Consider the following 20,000-nt stretch of genomic DNA (forward strand, 5'->3'; position numbering starts at 1 on the left):
TCCACAGTGAAGAAGAAGCGAGGCGACCTCAGTCTGGTCTGAGCGCCGTCTCACCTTGACTCCTTTCGGGGTAGATCCAACACTCACCGGTGCTGGCGATTATCCGCTCCACAAATCAAAGTACCAAAGCATATATATATTCCATGCCGCATAGGGCTCAGCAGTCGTCGGGTAGGTAATCCAATGTACAGGTCCACTCGGTCCTCGCCTAGAACTCCTCGGATGAAAGCACCACGTGTGGTCTGCCCAACCTGGTTAAGACTCTAGATAACACGAGGAAGCGATGGGGGTGCTGCTCACTTTAGAACTCTAACCGCACGATGCACCATACATAATAGACTATTATTACTTAATAGAAATACGGTGCCAAACTCTGGCAATTCAGCTATTAATTCGCACGAGGTCTCACTGCTATTCTAAGGCCAAACAGGCCATACTACACCGCACGCGGTATCGTGGGGTGAGGCTTAACGTCTTGTTACTAGGTTGGAGGGTAAAGGACTAAGAGATAAGAGGAAGTCTACATTTACTTGCGCCCTATTTATATGCACGGTGAACAAATAGTGCCACTCTGCTTTCGGTAGCCGTATTCCTGCGCGGAGCCGGGGCTAGTAGAGACATGTTTCGTCGGTACCATTGAACTTGGCTCCAAGGGGCTTGTCCCTGGCGCCAGGTCCTTGTCCAATAAGAGAATGAACTATTATGGGCTATAGTAGACTAAAGGAATATTCCGTGTATATGTACAAGGAATATACAAGGGATATCAAACGATATACAAATACTATTCAATATATATCCATAAATAAATATATATATTCGGTTTAATCTGATCCTTCACAACAACTATTAAAGAAACTTGAAACTCCTTGTCGTTCTCCCAGGCGACTTGGAGGAACAATGTCTGGTGTCTTGTTAGACTATCCATTGATGTGTTTGGGTCTCGACGCGTACATAGTGCTGGCTCTGGGTGTTTCTGATAAGAATCACGCATGAGGCTGGTACGCCTTGGTTGCTCGTTATTAAAACAGCATTTTTATAGAGCAACTGGGATGGAGGTTTTCTCTTCCGAGCGCTTGTTACTAGGTCTCGACGAATTCTCGTTCATATCTGGGGGATGTTAACGGAATAGATCAAAACATAGGTAGAGGGGTCTCACGCCCTTGGGGTGGGCCACTGAGCGCGGTACGAATGGGACCGTCTGGGTGGCGCCCTCTTTTCATGTTTTAGATCGACACGCGTACCTACCCCCTCTCTTGGAGTGGGGATGTCGGCGTGATTAGGGCACAGGACTGGTCTGGTCACGCTGGTCCAGGTCAGTTAACCCGTTGTCCGCCGGGGACGCAGATCTGCTGTTCTGGTACCCTGAGGGACTTGTGCTTTTTTCGGGGGGGAAAATGCCGGGTCGGCCCGGGTGTCACAGGGTTGGGCGTTATGGAGACCCTTTGTTGGGTACATGTTGTACCCTGTGCTCCTTTTCCTTTCGCCCCTCTCTTACGCATGGCGAAGAGGGGGCTGTTGGGGTGGTCTTCTGGACCTCATCTGGAATCCCTGTGTGCTTCCCGGCACGGTGGCGTAGTGGTTAACACTGTCGCCTCACAGCAAGAAGGTCCAGGGTTCGATTCCCGCTTGGGGACCAGGTTTCCATGATGCCAGGTACCCAGGTGGGGTATCTCCCAGGCCTTTCTGTGTGGAGTTTGCATGTTCTCCCCGTGCTCCCAAGGGTTTCCCCCCCGATAAGATAAACCCAATGGAAAAACATGCAGAACAACAGATCGCTAACGCTGTGGCGTCCTTGACGAAGACGGACAGGAGCACTTGGATTGGTCCCCTGGCGCGGCTCACGTTGACGCATGTCTGCTCCCGGCTGCCCTTGAGGGGGAAGGACGACGGGATGGGTTAATCGCAGAGACGAATCGCATCGGCTATTCTAAAGAGACAATGCATGCGTGTGTGTGTTCCGGTGTGTGTGCTAAAAACTAACCGCTGTGTGTACCGCTAAAAAAACATTGAGTGTCGTTGCATGCCGAATAAAGACATCTGCAACAGGTCCTGCATTATTATTATTATATTATTCCCGGGCCGCCTGGCCCAGTCCGAAGTTGTGTTTCGTCGACCCGTAGGCCTGGAATAACCCCTTTTTGAAAACTGAAACACTTGTACTGCGGTATAGCCAGTGTATACCCGCAGGTGTGTTTTGGAGTTTTTTCTTGAGGGGTTATAGGAACATGTTGGAGCAGAGTCAACTCCTGGGTTACCCGGTTGAGTGTGCCCCTGCACGTTCATGACGTCTGCCAATCGTGTCAGCCTTCTCTGCCTCGGCCCCTCTGGGTCGGGGTTTTTTGGTGGAGGCTTTGTCATGTTGCGCAACAATGCCAGCATACGCCCCTTCCGCCGGGGTGCTGTTTTCAGTTGACCCCTTTGGCGCCTGTCTCGTCCGCAGTGCTCCAGGCTCGGGTCAAACGCCTGCTGCCTGGTTTGAGGGATCAACCCCCTCTGGGGTCGTCTCCCCGGTGCGCTGCCTGCTTCTGCTGTAGTGTAGCCTTTTGTGTGCTTCAAGTTACGGCCATGCTGACTGCCTGAGTTGTCAGGGTCAGTGTGCCAGGTGGCGTACTAGTGGGGGGAAGGGCCCGCTCTTGGAGGCGCCCTGTCCGAATACGCTGGCGATGTGGGGGGCGCCTGGTGAGGTCTTGATGCTGTGGCGTCGTTGACCTCTCCGGGCCCCCTTTTTCCGGGGGATCCAGTCCCTTCAGTGGGTCTGGGTCTTCCTTCGCGCTCCGCTGCTACGGCCTTGCCACAGGGTTGAGTTTGCTCTCGACCACGTGTTTTTGGGGGTGGTAACGAGGTTTGTTCCTTCCGTTCGTTCCCTGGTGGCATGCGGGTTGTGCGTGTGGGTAGTCGTGGGGTCAAGCCACGGTCTGCTCACCCTGTGCGCTGAGTTGCTCGAGTTTCTCTTCGCACGGTCGGATCCGTCTCCCTCCCGTCCTCCAATAGGGGGGGAATCCTCCATTAGGGAGGGTCGGGGGGGCTCAGTCCTCCCCGGTTCTGATGGTTGTGGGGGGCCTCAGTGGGGTACATTTGTCGAGCTTCAGGCTCCCGCTCAGCTCCCGTAGTGCAGATGACGCTGAGCGGCAGCCAGAATGAAATAGAACGTAAGGTTATGAATATAACCAAGTTCTATGAATACTGGTGACGCTCAGCGTCTGGACGCCACTGCAGCCTTTGATCTCGCCTTGTGGTGAAAGATTGGGAAGGAGGCGAGTGTGTGGCCACACACCTGCTTATGAAGGTAGCGGATGGGGGTGTGGCCAGACAAATGTTGGTATGTAAAGGTACATTGTGGATTTTTATTCAGTGCATATGCACGAAGTGAGGTTAGTGCAGATGACGCTGAGCGTCACCAGTATTCATAGAACTTGGTTATATTCATAACCTTACGTTCTCTGTTGTCTTCTCTTTGTGACTCGTTGGTGTACCGGCAGCGTGCAGCGCGACAATCAGAATAAGAAATGATCTGGCTAGATTGACCCTTTCACTACCACACTACAAAGTAGGGATGCACCGATATGAAAATTGGCCACCGATACCGATTGTTCAACTAACACAATCGGCCGATACCGATACCGATATTTGTGGCAAAAAAAAGTATTTGTAATTTTTTTTATATATATGTTTTTGTAATTTTTTTTTTAATGAAACTACTGTATATTTGTATGTGTATGTTTGTATTTGTAGGCCTCTTTACTTACTTTAAAAAAGGAAACATCAAACTCTCAACCAATGCAATAGAACAATTTTGATTGACAGTCGATTCGGCCAATTATGTCACACCGCTAGCACCCACCTCCTGCTGTTCTTACCACCAATCGGCAAGCGTTTATTCATTTTCTACTTCCGGGCATGCCGCCATTGATCTGCTTGCGAGAACCACAACAAGCTTACCGTAGCTAATACGTTAGCTGCCCGCCGACCAGTGCTCCACAGGATGACCAAACGAGGCATGATTTTACTGCAACGAATGTTATAATAAAACAAAGCCTTTCTATAAATTTGTCTGATTGAAAACTTTATTAACAGATTGCAGAATGGATTGGGTACAACTCTCAGGGCTCTATGAGCAACGGAAGGAACTGAGCTAGTAGTTCTGGTAAATAATATGCTTATGTTATTGAACGTGTAACACTAACTATATAACGTTAATGCCACAAAACGAATGTTTGTGTCATTTTAACAGCAGATACTTTCTTAAATGCCATCTTCCCGAGAGAGGGGTGTTGACGGGGAGCTGTGATGGGTTTGCTTGGTTGTGTTATTAGCATTGAACAGCTAACCGAAAGCTAGCGTTAACTAACGTTAAAGGTTTAGCCATAACGTTACCTTGGCTAAAGTTGGGGCTATTCATAATCCAGCAATAATGGCTGCAGACCTGCAAGCAAAGTACAGCAAGTTGGCAAAGGAGTATTCCAACGTAAATCACATTTTCACCAGTAACGTTAGTCTTCCATCTCCCGGTAGCTCATGCTAGCTAACCTATCTCATGTTAGCGTCGTCACTGAGCGACCACCTCGCGTACACAATTAATGACATGTTGCGGACAGCCATATCGGTGACAATGTTTAACTTTTAGTGCCAAATAATAAGAGTCTGAAGCGGAGTCTCAAAAGAGAATGTTGAATATTTAGTAGTAACTTTGATGCAGTAGCTTGTGTGTGTGTGTGGGGGACTGGGGGCGGCGCCGTTGTGCAGGACGTGACTGAACTTATCGGCTACTGCCATCGGCACATTCAAGCTTATCGGCCGATTGCAGTCAACAAGGCACTTATCGGCCGATACCGATACCCGACCGATACATCGGTGCACCCCTACTACAAAGAGTTAATGCTTTCACTACCACACTACAGAGGGTTAACGCTTTCAATACCACACTACAAAGGGTTAACACATTCACTGCCACACTAGAGAAGGAGCATGTAACCTCAGAGAGGGCTGCCTACAATGCCATGATTAAAGCCAACAAGGAGATCCGTGAGGGTCTTTCTCTGGGTGGTCAGGTGCGCCACCGGCAAGCAAGCCCATGACAATGCATTACAGTTTCGACTACGCTCAAAAGGTGACTACATGCCAAGCCCTGATACACTCTTTCACAACCCAATCCTGTTATAATTGTTATAACTAATTTGCTCCCTTTTTTCTCTCTCCACAATGTGGTTCTAGTAAAAACTGTATTGTATAGGACTCTCAGGACTTTAGCATGTCTATTTTATCATGCCTATTTTTTTTACCCGTTTATTATGTATATTTTATTAGTTTATTAGTATCACTGCACAATCAAAGCGGGCATGGCCACCCGCATTTCACTGTATGCCCTGGTGTGTATGTGAATAAATCTTGTGTATCACGGAATTATCCAAAGTGACAGGTATGAATAATCGGAGCTATTATTAATACAGCTCTATTCTGTACTTTATTTTAAATGATAATATAAAATCTTGAAACTTGATTAATATCTTGACTATTGAGGTGTTGAGACATGTTTGTGTATTCCAGTGCTTGGGAGCATTCAAGCCTCGATCCATTGATCTCTACAGGTTATGTTAAAGTGGTATGTGGTCCAGTTATGCTGGTTAACCTTTCACTACCACACTACAGAAGGTTAACCTTTCACTACCACACTACAGAAGGTTAACCTTTCACTACCACACTACAGAAGGTTAACATTTCACTACCACACTACAGAAGGTTACCCTTTCACTACCACACTACAGAATGTTAACATTTCACTACCACACACATTTTTTAATAAACTATCATGACTTTCCTTTTTCCTCTATGGGTGTTTGCAGTGTCACAAGACAGAGTCATTGTCATAACAAAAGAGCCTGAGACTGGAACGCTGCCAGGTGTTAATTGCCCCAGAGAGAGGGGGCCATGGATTACAATGAATGCTGGGTAGTGTTGTCGTTTTTTAACACTAAGTGTAAACTCTCAAGGCCATTTTTCTCTGAATACGTTTTGTGATATCACCATGATTCATAGGAAGTAGCTTGAACAGTATCCCACCAAAATGTTCAAGTGATGGCTTATTTTGAAGGTATGAATCTGTACTTTCATAATATGTAAAAAATTGAACATCCCTCAACATGACAATGAACACCACGCCCAGTAACATATTGTATGAATATGAAATAAGGACTACTCTAACATTGGTATTCTTGCTTCTTCACCTTCAAGTGGAAAAGTAATGACTCATTGGTCAACAGAGCTCATTCGGGGCCATACTTTATAGAGACCTGGTGTCATCGAACATCGTATATAGTACAGTTACATTCAAGCTACAATGTTTCAACACAGACATGGACACCATCGCAGTGGTGGGTGGGACGCACCTCCCCCCGCGTATTATGTCAACCCACAGTTGCCAATCCCCTATCAAATTCCACACGCAGTACAATATCCATAATTATTTTCATAAATAACATTTCACAATCCAACTATATAAAATTGTGCAAAGATCTTTCTATCAATAAAACAACACAATTACATATTACATACTGTACATACAAGGGTGGAACAGTGCAGGCCGCTTATACTCACAGAGCTTTTTATATTCACACCATGACATTTAACAATGATCCATCATTCTGACCCCAAGCAAAAAATAAATCATTCACAATCTGGAAAAGATGACACCCACTTATAAAATGAGACTGCTGGCATAGAAACCTGCACGTGGGTGTGAGCTAACAAAAAGGCTCTTATCTTAAGATATAACCTTCCCAAGGATCTATTCATGAGTTCTTATTTGAATTTATAAAAAGAAAATCAAATATGTATTGCATTATGAACTTCAGGCAACAATGAAAGATTTAGCATTTTGGTATGAATCGTTTTCTAAATGAGGCTGGCATTTCTGGAGTGAAAGTATTCAGCCCCTCCCCTAAGACTAGGGATGGGTACCGAATTCGGTACTTTTAAAGGTACCTACCGAAACACGTTGGTACTACCGTGTATCGATTCACGTGAGATCCAACGGTGCTAATTTTCGGTGCAATGCCAAAGAAAAAAAAGTCAGATGACGTCATGTTTTGTTTACCGCAAAACGAAACCGCACGTTAATGTCAACGGCACAATACATGTTTTCAAACTCTCTTTGGGTGTTTTCAATTCATGGGGACTGGGGAGTATATGTATCTGATATCTTGGTACAGTGGGCAGGTTGTTAGAAAGTGTAGCTCAGTTTCCACATCTGCTCTGTCTGATATGGCTGTTAGCCTAGCCACAGAGCGTCTTTAGGAGAGGCTCCGATTTAATCCGGGACACAATGGGACACTGGCTCTGTCCATGGTCACGAATGGATTCCAGCTTCATTTATTTACTACAGATGACAAACGTGTTGTTTCTGTTTTTCTTTTTTACATACTTGCGCCACACGGAACTGATCACTACAGCCCAGCATCATATTACTGTAGCCAGTCTCTTGAAACACTATACTGTCTATCTCCAAACGTCCACTCCTCTCGAAACTTTCTTTTGTTGTGTGCTTGCGCTGCCGCGGTGGGTTCTCTTTTTAGCAGTCGGCTTACTCCTTCCATAGTTTCACATATTTGTAACCCGTTTAACGTTGTTAAGCTAACGTTAGCTAATCGTCAGACATAACGTTAGCTCCCTATGCTCAGGACAGAAGAGTAGCGGATGTTACGTCGGTAAACAAGACACAAATTAGGCTGTTATGTAAGACCAAAACACACCGCAGAGCGGGTCTTCTCCAGAGCGGACACAGTGAGTGGGGAGTGAAAAGAACTGCTAGAATACTCAATCAGCCGCAGAGTAGTTCATTGCTGCTAGATTGTTTGTTTGTTTAATCAGTTGTAAAATACTTTAATTTATTTGTTATTTAAATATATAGATGTGTATTTGACTCTTTTTTTATCAGCAGAATAGTTAACTGTTGCTAGAGTGGTTTGTTTACCCTTGTTTCATACTTGTTATTTTGTAAAATACAATACCTTTATTTATTTTGTATTTAAATATATAGATGTGTACCTTTTTAGTTAATTTGTAAAACCTATTTTTTTTAAATAAACATATATATATATATATGTTTATTTAAAAAAATAGGTGTAACTGCAGGAGTGTCATAGTTTAAGTCCTTTTACGCTGCAGGGTGATGTCATAGTAGAACCAGTTAGAACAGGCTAGAACGTTCTGGAACATTGTGAGGTCATAGCGATGATGTCATAGTAGACCCGCCCTCAGGTTATAAATAGAGAGCCACTACGAGGCTCTGCCCCTTTTCACTCCTCCACGAACATCAGACAAGACACATCGTCACCAGAGCTCTTAACTTTCCTCTCATATTGCATGCAGTCAACAAGGTACGTTTGGGGCCGTAATGCGCTTGTAGTTAAGTTCAGTGGGTTAACAACCAACCTTGCAAAGACCGATAATATGTATGCATGTCGTTATGGTTTGATCAGTGATTTATTGTATTTCATGTATGTTTTCACAGTTTTACGGTTCGGAATAAAGATGTTCTCTTCGAACGGAAATAAAGCCAATCAGTAAACAGACAACCAGACAACCATCAAATGCACACAGCACACACACCCACACGCACACACTCACTCAAACAAACAACACACTGCAGCACCCACTCTCCACACTTTAGATCACACAAACACACTTACACTTTATATTTATTGATAAAGGATTTGCACTACAACTCGTACACCTACTGTGAATTGTACCTAAACTGCACCTCGTCCATTTATGCCTTGCACTATATAGTATTGTATATTAGTACACTGCACAGTATTGTATATTGTATGGTAACTACGTCTACGAACATTGTACATATGTCTAAACTGAACACTGTGACCTCTTTTTTTACTTCTAATTTTTACTATGTTTTTATTTCATACTTATCTTGTCATGCACAGTCTCTGGAGCGCAACAGTAAGAAGCATTTTGTACAAAAGTATTCTGTACTTCTGTATGACAACTATTAAAGAAACTTGAAACTTGAAACTTGAAACATCAAAGACGAGTTGCGTCATCACTGCAAGAGGGGCAGTTACAGTAAAACTTGATGCACCAAGATGGCTCTGCAAGTCTAGAACATTATCGCTGCCACAACCTTCCGGAACATTCTAGAACATCGACCATCCACAACCTTCCGGAACATTCTAGAACATCGAACAGCCGGGCATTACATCAAGATGTCCGATAGTGGCAGCCATTCCAAGACGATGGTGGAGGAGGAGACAACATCCGCGGCAGAGGGCCGCGAAGGGACCAGAGCCCGCAGGCCGACGGCCGCAGCGCGAGAGCTGAAGGAGGCGCAACTGACAAAGATTGAACGGAAGTTCGCTAGGTGCCATAAGGGATGGAAGGCGGCGATGCAGGATGCCGAGGAAGAGCGGAGGGACATGTGCACACTCGACAGTGCAGTGCAACACCTCACTACAATTGGCAACGCCAACAGGAAGCTGGTGGCGGCCGTTGACGAGTGGAAGGACATTTTGTTTTGTTCTAAATAAATAATAATAATAATAACTTTGTATAGCACCTTTCATACAGGGGATTGCAGTTCAAAGTGATTTACATCAGTAAGATGTAAATAATAATAAAGTAATAAATAATACATTATTTATTTATTAAATATTAAGTTTGGATTTTTTTTTAGGTAGGTAGATAAAATGTTTAGAGACTAAAGTACCGAAAAAAGGTACCGTTGGGTACCGGTACTGATTCACAGGTACCGGTACCGGTTCAAATGTGAAAGGTACCCATCACTACCTACTGTACGAGTCCGACACATCTGTAGTTCTTTAGACAGCAAAGGAAATTATACAGCCGGACAAGTTAACAATAATTAACACATTTACAAGTCATAAACAATTTAGCAAATAAGGAAACAGATAGAGAACAGTTCAAAGCACTAGAAATTGCAAATATCTCATTGTTGACCTATTTTGAATCGCACAATGTTTTCTGCATTTCTGAAGAATCCTCTCCACCGAGATGAGGTGGCCTAGACCGTGCCGCGTCATTTTTTGTAAACCCGCCTACGGGTTTGGCGAGCTGAAAGGGTTGAGTCAGGGTCACACCCTGCACACCGATACCACATCAGCTGAGCAGACAGGAGACCCATGCTATCTAAACGGGTACATTTCAATCAGTTATCAGAGAGAGAGAGAGAGAGGGGGGGGGGGGGTACAAATGTAATGGTTAAGTGTTCATTAGAGCTCTGCAATGCAGGTGGAATCAAATTATGGCAGGAGCAAAACATTGTCAGACTCTACAAACAATAACCAGCCTCTAGAATATACAGATCAATAACACACACACCAGCACCAAATCATGTCTGAAAATACACATCTATAACACACACCAGCACCAAACCATGTCTGGACATAATAGATCCATAACAGACACCAGCACAAAATCTTGTCTGAGAATAGAGATCCATAACACACACCAGCACCAAATCATATCTGAAAATACAGATCTGTAACACAAATCAGGACCAAATCACATCCTAACTAGGGCTGGGCAATTGTATTGGTATATTGTATTGTGGATTATTTTTATATAGAGAATTGTGGTACACAGTATTATCATGCTTTTCCAGTATTTTACTCCTGCACTCCACTGCACAGAAATCACTGTGGATTTACCAGAATAACTGGTAGAAGAAGAAGAAATAGGCCTCTATTGTGTGTGTGCATATCCCAATATTGTAATTTCATCGCAATATAATAGTCTAGCGTGATTTCTGAATGAATATATAAGGCTCTACGAGCATTTTTGGGGTAAAAGTTGGGAACCACACTTTTTAGCATAATTCAAGTATGCTGAATCCGATAAAGAGGTTTTTACCTTCTAATTTGCATAACAAAATGGCAGAAAATGAACCCGTCCATACCCATGCTGATTGGTCCTTGTGCAAGACTAGAAAGTGGGGATCTTTGATTAAACACCTGCTATCAGAAGAATAGACAGTCAGGAAAAAAGAAAGTGTATAGTATGTTTTGAGGGTCAGATAATGTGATACATTTTTTTTTAAGTAATCGGTGGTAATCCTACTCTTAAAATATGCAGATTAGCGGCCACCATTACAGAAAATTTGTTTTTTCCCAACATCTCTGTAACTAGTCAAGCAAACATGAGAAATGAGTGGCTATGCCTATGTTTTGAGGGTCTGAGAATGTGATCAGTGATAAGCCAGATGCGTAATTATGCGAAATTAGCTACAAATTCACAACAATCCATGTAACAATGCTCAATGCACAGGTTCCCAACTTTACCACAAAATACACCTTGATGCTTATGCAGGCATGACAGGGCAATATGTTATGTCAATCACTCCCAATGGCCATTGAACCACACAGTCAAGGTCAAGGACTAGTGAGGTCATGAAGGAAGGAATTATTTAATGCATGGATCAAAAATAAACGGTACCATGAAAGAGAGTGGGTTGTAGAGTTGTGTGATTTATAGTTTGAGACACATTTGTAATGGCAAACAGTTCAATGAATACAAATAAGCAGAGCTGTGAGTTCAAAACAAGTTTTACTGACTCAGAACTGAAATTATGAAAAGAAAGTCTCACTTACAAAATGCCTCATCCTGATGTCTGGTAGAATAAATCTTGTTGACTAGAACATATGCATGAAGGAGTTTGATCACACTCATCATTTCTGACATGCACACATTGCTCTGCATCATAACCTGCATTTGTGGCATTTGCAATGACGTGTCTTGCATTGCTTCTGGCATGCACACACAATCATTTCCAGGCAACCTTCTGGGATTGGACTCAATGACATCAGAATGGGCTGTAGTCCTGAATCACCATGTTTTCATTCCATATCCACAGGTGCAGGACGCTCAGGTACTGTACGGTGGCACAGTGAGCATTTCTCCAAACCATCGTTTGATATTGTACTCGCATCAAATTGAACTGGAGAGCTTCACTTGTTGGTGGCATTGCTTCTGGTTTACCAGTCTTGGAGAATAGTATATGCCTTGCCGCATCAACAGAGTTCGTTTTGTGCATGCCAGAAGCAATGCAAGACAAATGCCGCAAATCCAGGTTACCATGCATGTCAGTGATGATCAAACTTCTTGCATGAGTATGTTCTAGTCCAACAAAGTGTATTCTACCAGACATCAGGATGAGGCATTTTATGAGTGAGACTTTTCTAGTCATCATTTCAGTTTTGAGTCAGTAAGACTAGTTTAAAACTCGTTTTGAGTTCTTATTTGTATTCATTGAACAGTTTACAAATGTGTCTCAAAGTATAAACCGCATATAGACTATAATCAACACATGGTACTGTTTATTTTTGATCCATGAATTAAAAAAATCCTTCCTTCAAAACCATGACCTAAATAGTCCGTATGTGGTTCAATGGCCATTGGGAGGGATTGACATAACATATTGCCCTGTCATGCCTCAATAAGCATCAAGGAGTATTTTGGGTTAAAGTTGGGAACCTGTGCATTGTTGCATGGACTGGGTAATTCATTGTAGCTATCACTGATCACATTATCAGACCCTCAAAACACAGGGGTAGATATTCATATCTGCTTGCCTAGTTAGATATATAAGAGAAAATATATTTTAAGAGTAGGATTACCAGTGATTGTTTTAGAAATGTCTTCATCACATTATCTGACCCTCAAAGCATTATGTATCGACACTTTATTTGTGCTTTGCTCTGCTCTCCTGTGGTTACAGAGTTATTGGGGGGGAATACATGTTGGTGATCAGGTTTATCGGATTCAGCATACCTGAATTATGCTAAAAGATAGACGTTTTTAATTTGTCAGGAATCCCGCTAGACTATAAGCCCGATACAATGATACTGAATTCGCACACCCACCCAACCCTGCCCTACACTTCATCTGTGTGCTTGTCTCTTGTTGCCTCAGAGCATGGCTTCGTTGGGTATTCATCAGAGCTGCTGGGTGAGAACTCCCTGCCCGACTACTCCCCAGGAGACACCTTCTTCACCATCTTTGGTGTTTTCTTCCCTGCTGCAACAGGTGAGCATGCACGCACGCACGCACACGTGCACACACACACACACACACACACACACACACACACACACACACACACACACACACACACACACACACACACACACACACACACACACACACACACACACACACACACAGCATACGGGTCAGATCAATGCAGCACAGGTAGATTATGTACAATATCAGATCAATACAGTACAAATAGTGTGTACAGTATCAGATCAATACAGTACAAATAGTGTGTACAGTATCAGATCAATACAGTACATGTACAATATGTACAGTATCAGATCAATACAGTACAAATAGTGTGTACAGTATCAGATCAATACAGTACATGTACAATATGTACAGTATCAGATAGATACAGTATATTACATGAATAATATTTACAGTATCGGATCAATGCAGTACAGTACAGGTAGAATATGTATCAAGTGTAGTTTTGGTCAAATCCTATGTTAAAGTTTTAATTGAAGGTAGGATCCTGGAGCTTCACTATTTTGACGTTTGAATGTTTTCTACCACATGTTATAATAACCGCAGCAAATGTGTGTGTAAAAGTAGTTGACATAATTGGTTTGTGTTTGTTAACCAATCTCTATATGGTGTGTCCATCTGTGACTGTGTGTGTGGTGTGGTGTGTGTGTGTGTGTGTGTGTGTGCATCCACATGTGTGCATCTGTGCTCACGCATTTGTGTGTGTGTGTGTGTGTGTGTGTGTGTGTGTGTGTGTGTGTGTGTGTGTGTGTGTGTGTGTGTGTGTGTGTGTGTGTGTGTGTGTGTGTGTGTGTGTGTGTGTGTGTGTGTGTGTGTGTGTGCGCGCGCACTTGTAGGAGTGATGGCAGGCTTCAATATGAGCTTGGACCTGCAGCGGCCTGAACAGAACATCCCTTTGGGAACCCTAGCGGCTCTGTTCACCTCGTAAGACTCCCCTCTACCTTTTTTAATCACATTTTTCTGTTGTTTCTGTCATGTCTATATTTCATGTCCATAATTCTAGGTGTTTGCAGAAGTTTATATATTATATGTTTTAAGTGTTTTACATAGATGTGAGGAAAAGACTGTTTTCATTCATCTGGTGCAATGCAATTAACCGAATTGTTTTTTTATTATCATAACATAACGTATGAAGCCTCTTTGGCTGAATTGGCACTCATTTAACTCTAAAACGCTCAAGACGGCAGAAAGAAAGCGAGGAAATTCAAAACGCCCACAAGTCTGTGCTTTTGCCTTGTATACATTTTATTTTTTACATCAAACGCAAATTGGACAACTCTACAACAAAAAGAGCCTAACTTTAACTCACCATCACAATGTTCCCTCAATGTCCCCATAACAGTATCACTCAATGAACAAAACACTGAACAAATTTCTTTCTCTGAGTCATGGCTCTTGTGCTTTCCTGCTATAGGAGCTATTCTGGTCTGGTATGACCAGCACTGCAAAATCCATAAACAGGCTACAGTCTCATTTCAAGAGCATAAAATGTGAATATAGAAATTAGTCCTTTTTTGTCGCCGAAGTCCGGGTGGGTGTAGCCGTAGTAGGTCCTGGTTGCATGGTTGATTTCATCACCGCATTATTTCGGACTCCATGTTTAAAAGAAGTGCAGTTACCCTCACAGCCACAGGGTGCCACTCTTCCATACTGCAGCTTTAATGTGCTTGATTTTGATTACATACTGTAGTGCAATGAGCCCATCAACAGAATCCGGTACTCCCCTGCTCTTCTGACGGGGCCAAACAAGCTAAATCAACTGTCCCTGTTTGACCCACTTCATTCTGTGTCTATTAATAGTGGGAGAGGAGCAGATTATGACAGTGTGTATCGTTGGGCATCTACAGGTGGTTCCTGTATCTGGTCTTTGTCTTCCTACTCGGGGCCATCTGCACCAGAGAGGCACTGCGCTATGACTTCTTAATAGCGGAAAAGGTAACCCCTCTCTCTCTCTCTCTCTCTCTCTCTCTCTCTCTCTCTCTCTCTCTCTCTCTCTCTCTCTCTCTCTCTCTCTCTCTCTCTCTCTCTCTCTCTCTCTCTCTCTCTCTCACACATTCACTCTCTCTCTCTTCTGTCTGTCTCTTTCATTTATGCCTCTCTTTCTCTTTCCGTCCTCCTCTTCAAGGGCTGTCCTTTTCAACCAGGGGATTCCCCTCAATGACGATCTCATTTGTGTTGATGTAGTGTGGCGGGTGATATATTTCACTTCTTGTCATGATGTCCAATACTGTGTAGGTCACACTTTGTCATGATCTCACATGTCTAGTTATATATATCATATCATATATTGTACATATATTAAAAAATAATATGCTGGTGTCTAGCTAGGTAGGCTAGAGAAGCTGACTAGTAAGCAAAGGTTGCGATTCACGACATCGACAGGAGGGTGTATTGCAGCTGTGAGGTGGGCACTGGAGGGCTGCTGGTGGTGCCCACTATCTCTGCCATAGTCAAGTCGAGTTTATTTGTAGAGTCTAAAATGACATGTCTCTCTGGGCTTCACTAGCTCACAATAGAAAACCCATTGACCTACAGTAACCCTCAGTGGTGATGAGGAAAAATGCAGACCAATGAACTGAAATGCATTTGTGTAGCCAGGCTACTATCAGAGTATACTGTATATCTAAAGACAGTGGCTCAGACATTGGAGGTAGAGTGGTTGGTCTGGTGGTCATCTGGTAATCAGAAGGTTCATGGTTCCAATCCGGCTCCTCTCGGGCGGGCAGTGTGTGTCGGAAGTGGTCCTTGAGCAAGACCTTGCATGGTCGCCTCCACCATCAGTGTGTGAATGTGTGAGTGAATGGGAGAATGGGAGGCATAAGTTGTAAAGCGCTTTGGATAAAAGCTGTTATATAAATGCTGTCCGTTTACCATTTAAAGCAGGATTATGCAAAAAGACGAAGTCAAATGATCTTGTGCAACACGGCCAGTAAAGTAACTTCTCCTGAGAGACCCGGTCCACAACGACCCTATGTTCTCCTGAGAGACCCAGTCCACAACGACCCTATGTTCTCCTGAGAGACCCGGTCCACAACGACCCTATGTTCTCCTGAGAGACCCGGTCCACAACGACCCTATGTTCTCCTGAGAGACCCGGTCCACAACGACCCTATGTTCTCCTGAGAGACCCGGTCCACAACGACCCTATGTTCTCCTGAGAGACCCGGTCCACAACGACCCTATGTTCTCCTGAGAGACCCAGTCCACAACGACCCTATGTTCTCCTGAGAGACCCGGTCCACAACGACCCTATGTTCTCCTGAGAGACCCAGTCCACAACGACCCTATGTTCTCCTGAGAGACCCGGTCCACAACGACCCTATGTTCTCCTGAGAGACCCGGTCCACAACGACCCTATGTTCTCCTGAGAGACCCGGTCCACAACGACCCTATGTTCTCCTGAGAGACCCGGTCCACAACGACCCTATGTTCTCCTGAGAGACCCGGTCCACAACGACCCTATGTTCTCCTGAGAGACCCGGTCCACAACGACCCTATGTTCTCCTGAGAGACCCGGTCCACAACGACCCTATGTTCTCCTGAGAGACCCGGTCCACAACAACCCTATGTTCTCCTGAGAGACCCGGTCCACAACGACCCTATGTTCTCCTGAGAGACCCGGTCCACAACGACCCTATGTTCTCCTGAGAGACCCGGTCCACAACGACCCTATGTTCTCCTGAGAGACCCAGTCCACAACGACCCTATGTTCTCCTGAGAGACCCAGTCCACAACGACCCTATGTTCTCCTGAGAGACCCGGTCCACAACGACCCTATGTTCTCCTGAGAGACCCGGTCCACAACGACCCTATGTTCTCCTGAGAGACCCGGTCCACAACGACCCTATGTTCTCCTGAGAGACCCGGTCCACAACGACCCTATGTTCTCCTGAGAGACCCGGTCCACAACGACCCTATGTTCTCCTGAGAGACCCAGTCCACAACGACCCTATGTTCTCCTGAGAGACCCGGTCCACAACGACCCTATGTTCTCCTGAGAGACCCGGTCCACAACGACCCTATGTTCTCCTGAGAGACCCGGTCCACAACGACGCTATGTTCTCCTGAGAGACCCGGTCCACAACGACCCTATGTTCTCCTGAGAGACCCGGTCCACAACGACCCTATGTTCTCCTGAGAGACCCAGTCCACAACGACCCTATGTTCTCCTGAGAGACCCGGTCCACAACGACCCTATGTTCTCCTGAGAGACCCAGTCCACAACGACCCTATGTTCTCCTGAGAGACCCGGTCCACAACGACCCTATGTTCTCCTGAGAGACCCGGTCCACAACGACCCTATGTTCTCCTGAGAGACCCAGTCCACAACGACCCTATGTTCTCCTGAGAGACCCGGTCCACAACGACCCTATGTTCTCCTGAGAGACCCGGTCCACAACGACCCTATGTTCTCCTGAGAGACCCGGTCCACAACGACCCTATGTTCTCCTGAGAGACCCGGTCCACAACGACCCTATGTTCTCCTGAGAGACCCAGTCCACAACGACCCTATGTTCTCCTGAGAGACCCTATCTCTGCGCTTTGACTTCTGGGATGTTCTCCTGAGTGACCCGGTCCACACTGGTCCTGTGTTTTCCTGAGAGTCTCTAAACCAAGCTCACAGCTGTCCCTACACCCAGCTCAAAGGGAAGAGACATTGAGTAGGATAAGGAGTTAATCCACAGGACAGGGGGGGGCAGCTCAGCTGTCTACCAGTAGTTGAACACTTGTTAGATGTTTGTGTGTGTCTCCATCCGCCTGCTATCACTTCCTCGGGCCATTGCAGTAAATTAGAATGGGTTCCTAATCAACTTACCTGGTTAATTATAGGTTAAATACAAAACAAAACATGATGGAAACTTCTCAGGCACGTCTGTATATTCTGACAAAGCGATTGTCCGTATTGTTTCGGGGGAGGCTGTTTTCACAAGGGGCAGGCTGAAACGGATTTGGACTGGGCGTAGTCGCTCTCGGAACTCCCCGTCTCTCTCTCTCTCTCTCCCTCCCACCCACCTTGTGTTTGTTTTCCTTCTTCTCCCAGGTCTCCTTGGTGGGTTTCCTCTTTCTGCTGGGCCTCTACGTCTCCTCCCTGGCTTCCTGCATGGGAGGCCTGTACGGAGCACCCCGGATCCTCCAGTGCATTGCCCAGGAGAGGGTCATCCCTGCCCTGGCTTTCCTGGGGAAAGGGGTGGGTGGGTGGATGGATGGATGGATGGATGGATGGATGGATGGATGGATGGATGGATGGATGGATGGATGGATGGATGGATGGATGGATGGATGGATGGATGGATGGATGGATGGATGGATGGATGGATGGATGGATGGATGGATGGATGGATGGATGGATGGATGGATGGATGGATGGATGGATGGATGGATGGATGGATGGATGGATGGATGGATGGATGGATGGATGGGAGTGTGGATGGATGGATGGATGGACGGACGGATTGACAGATGGATGGATGGATGGATGGATGGACAGAAGGATGGATGAGTAGATAAAGGGATGGATGGAGGGATGTGTGTGTTGAAGAGATGAATGATCAAATAGTGTGACAATACATTACAGGGTTACAGAGATAGCAGCAACATATTGTGGATGTTTTTTTTCATGCTGTTGCCAAGATCTGTTGATCCATCACTGTTTGATACGTCACAATATAAAGAGTATGCAGGGTCTGATATTATGAATGAGTTATAGTGAATGTGTTCCTTCCCTCTATCGCCACTGGGAACTGTCACACACTAGATCTGACTATGAGCCAGTGTTCCGGGCTGGGATGTATAGAGGAGGTGGGATGGGTGGATCCAGTAGGAAATGGTGGGGGCGGCCTGCCTAATTATAGAGTCCATAGAAGTGAGGGTACTGAGTGCATTACAGCAGTGACTTATTAACACACACACACACAATCACATCCACGTCCTGGCCCCCCTTTCCTCAGACCTCCCTGGCCAGCAACAGCGTCTGACCTCTCAGCACGTTGGAATGAGGCCCTAGACATCTCGGCCCAAATCAAAGCCTCAGAACAAATGCAGGAAGGGAGTCAGGCAGGGCCCGGCCCGGCCCTAGCAAAGCCTGGAGTCCCGCCAGACTCAAGGCAGCACTAGTTTAGCTATAGGAGCAATAAAGCAGGGTCTTTATGAACTTAGAACTAGAGAGAGGGGAGTGAGAGCCAGTAGGCTGATTAAGTCTAATGGAGGTGGTAGCCAATGGGTTAGTTAGGTCTAATAAAGATGATAGCCATTAGGCTAGTTAGGTATAATGGAGGTGGTAGCGAGTAGGCTACCAAGGTCTAATAAAGGTGGTATCCAGTAGGCTAGTTAGGTTTAATGAAGGTGGTATCCAGTAGGCTAGTTAGGTTTAATGGAGATGGTAGGCTAGTTATGTCTAATATACGTGGTAGCCAGTAGGCTAGTTGGGTCTAATGGGGATGGTAGCCAGTAGGCTACTTGGGTATAATTGAGATGGTAGCCAGCAGGCTAGTTAGGTCTAATGGAGGTGGTAGGTAGGCAGTAGGCTAGTTAGGTTTAATGGGGATGGTAGCCAGTAGGCTACTTGGGTATAATGGAGGTGGTAGCCAGTAGGCTAGTTAGGTCTAATGGAGGTGGTAGCTAGTAGGCTAGTTAGGTCTAATGGAGGTGGTAGCCAGTAGGCTAGTTAGATCTAATGGAGGTGGTAGCCAGTAGGCTAGTTAGGTCTAATGGAGGTGGTAGCCAGTAGGCTAGTTAGGTCTAATGGAGGTGGTAGCCAGTAGGCTAGTTAGGTCTAATGGAGGTGGTAGCTAGTAGGCTAGTTAGGTCTAATGGAGGTGGTAGCCAGTAGGCTAGTTAGGTCTAATGGAGGTGGTAGCTAGTAGGCTAGTTAGGTCTAATGGAGGTGGTAGCCAGTAGGCTAGTTAGGTCTAATGGAGGTGGTAGCTAGTAGGCTAGTTAGGTCTAATGGA

At 45.2% G+C, this 20,000-nt stretch overlaps 1 protein-coding gene across 3 annotated transcripts in view; it reads left to right on the forward strand.

Moving 5' to 3' along the window:
* Window positions 1-20,000, forward strand: part of slc12a8 (solute carrier family 12 member 8) — a 75,348-nt gene that overhangs the window by 49,188 nt on the left and 6,160 nt on the right. For all 3 annotated transcript variants that reach the window (XM_084310205.1, XM_084310206.1, XM_084310207.1), the window contains 4 exons: window positions 12,937-13,050; window positions 13,887-13,974; window positions 14,898-14,985; window positions 18,092-18,238. In XM_084310205.1, the coding sequence (XP_084166331.1) occupies window positions 12,937-13,050; window positions 13,887-13,974; window positions 14,898-14,985; window positions 18,092-18,238 (437 nt within the window). The remainder of the gene's footprint in view (window positions 1-12,936; window positions 13,051-13,886; window positions 13,975-14,897; window positions 14,986-18,091; window positions 18,239-20,000) is intronic.

The sequence above is a fragment of the Notolepis coatsorum genome (assembly GCF_963971535.1).
Source record: "Notolepis coatsorum genome assembly, chromosome: 3".
NCBI classification, from domain to species: Eukaryota; Metazoa; Chordata; class Actinopteri; order Aulopiformes; family Paralepididae; genus Notolepis; species Notolepis coatsorum.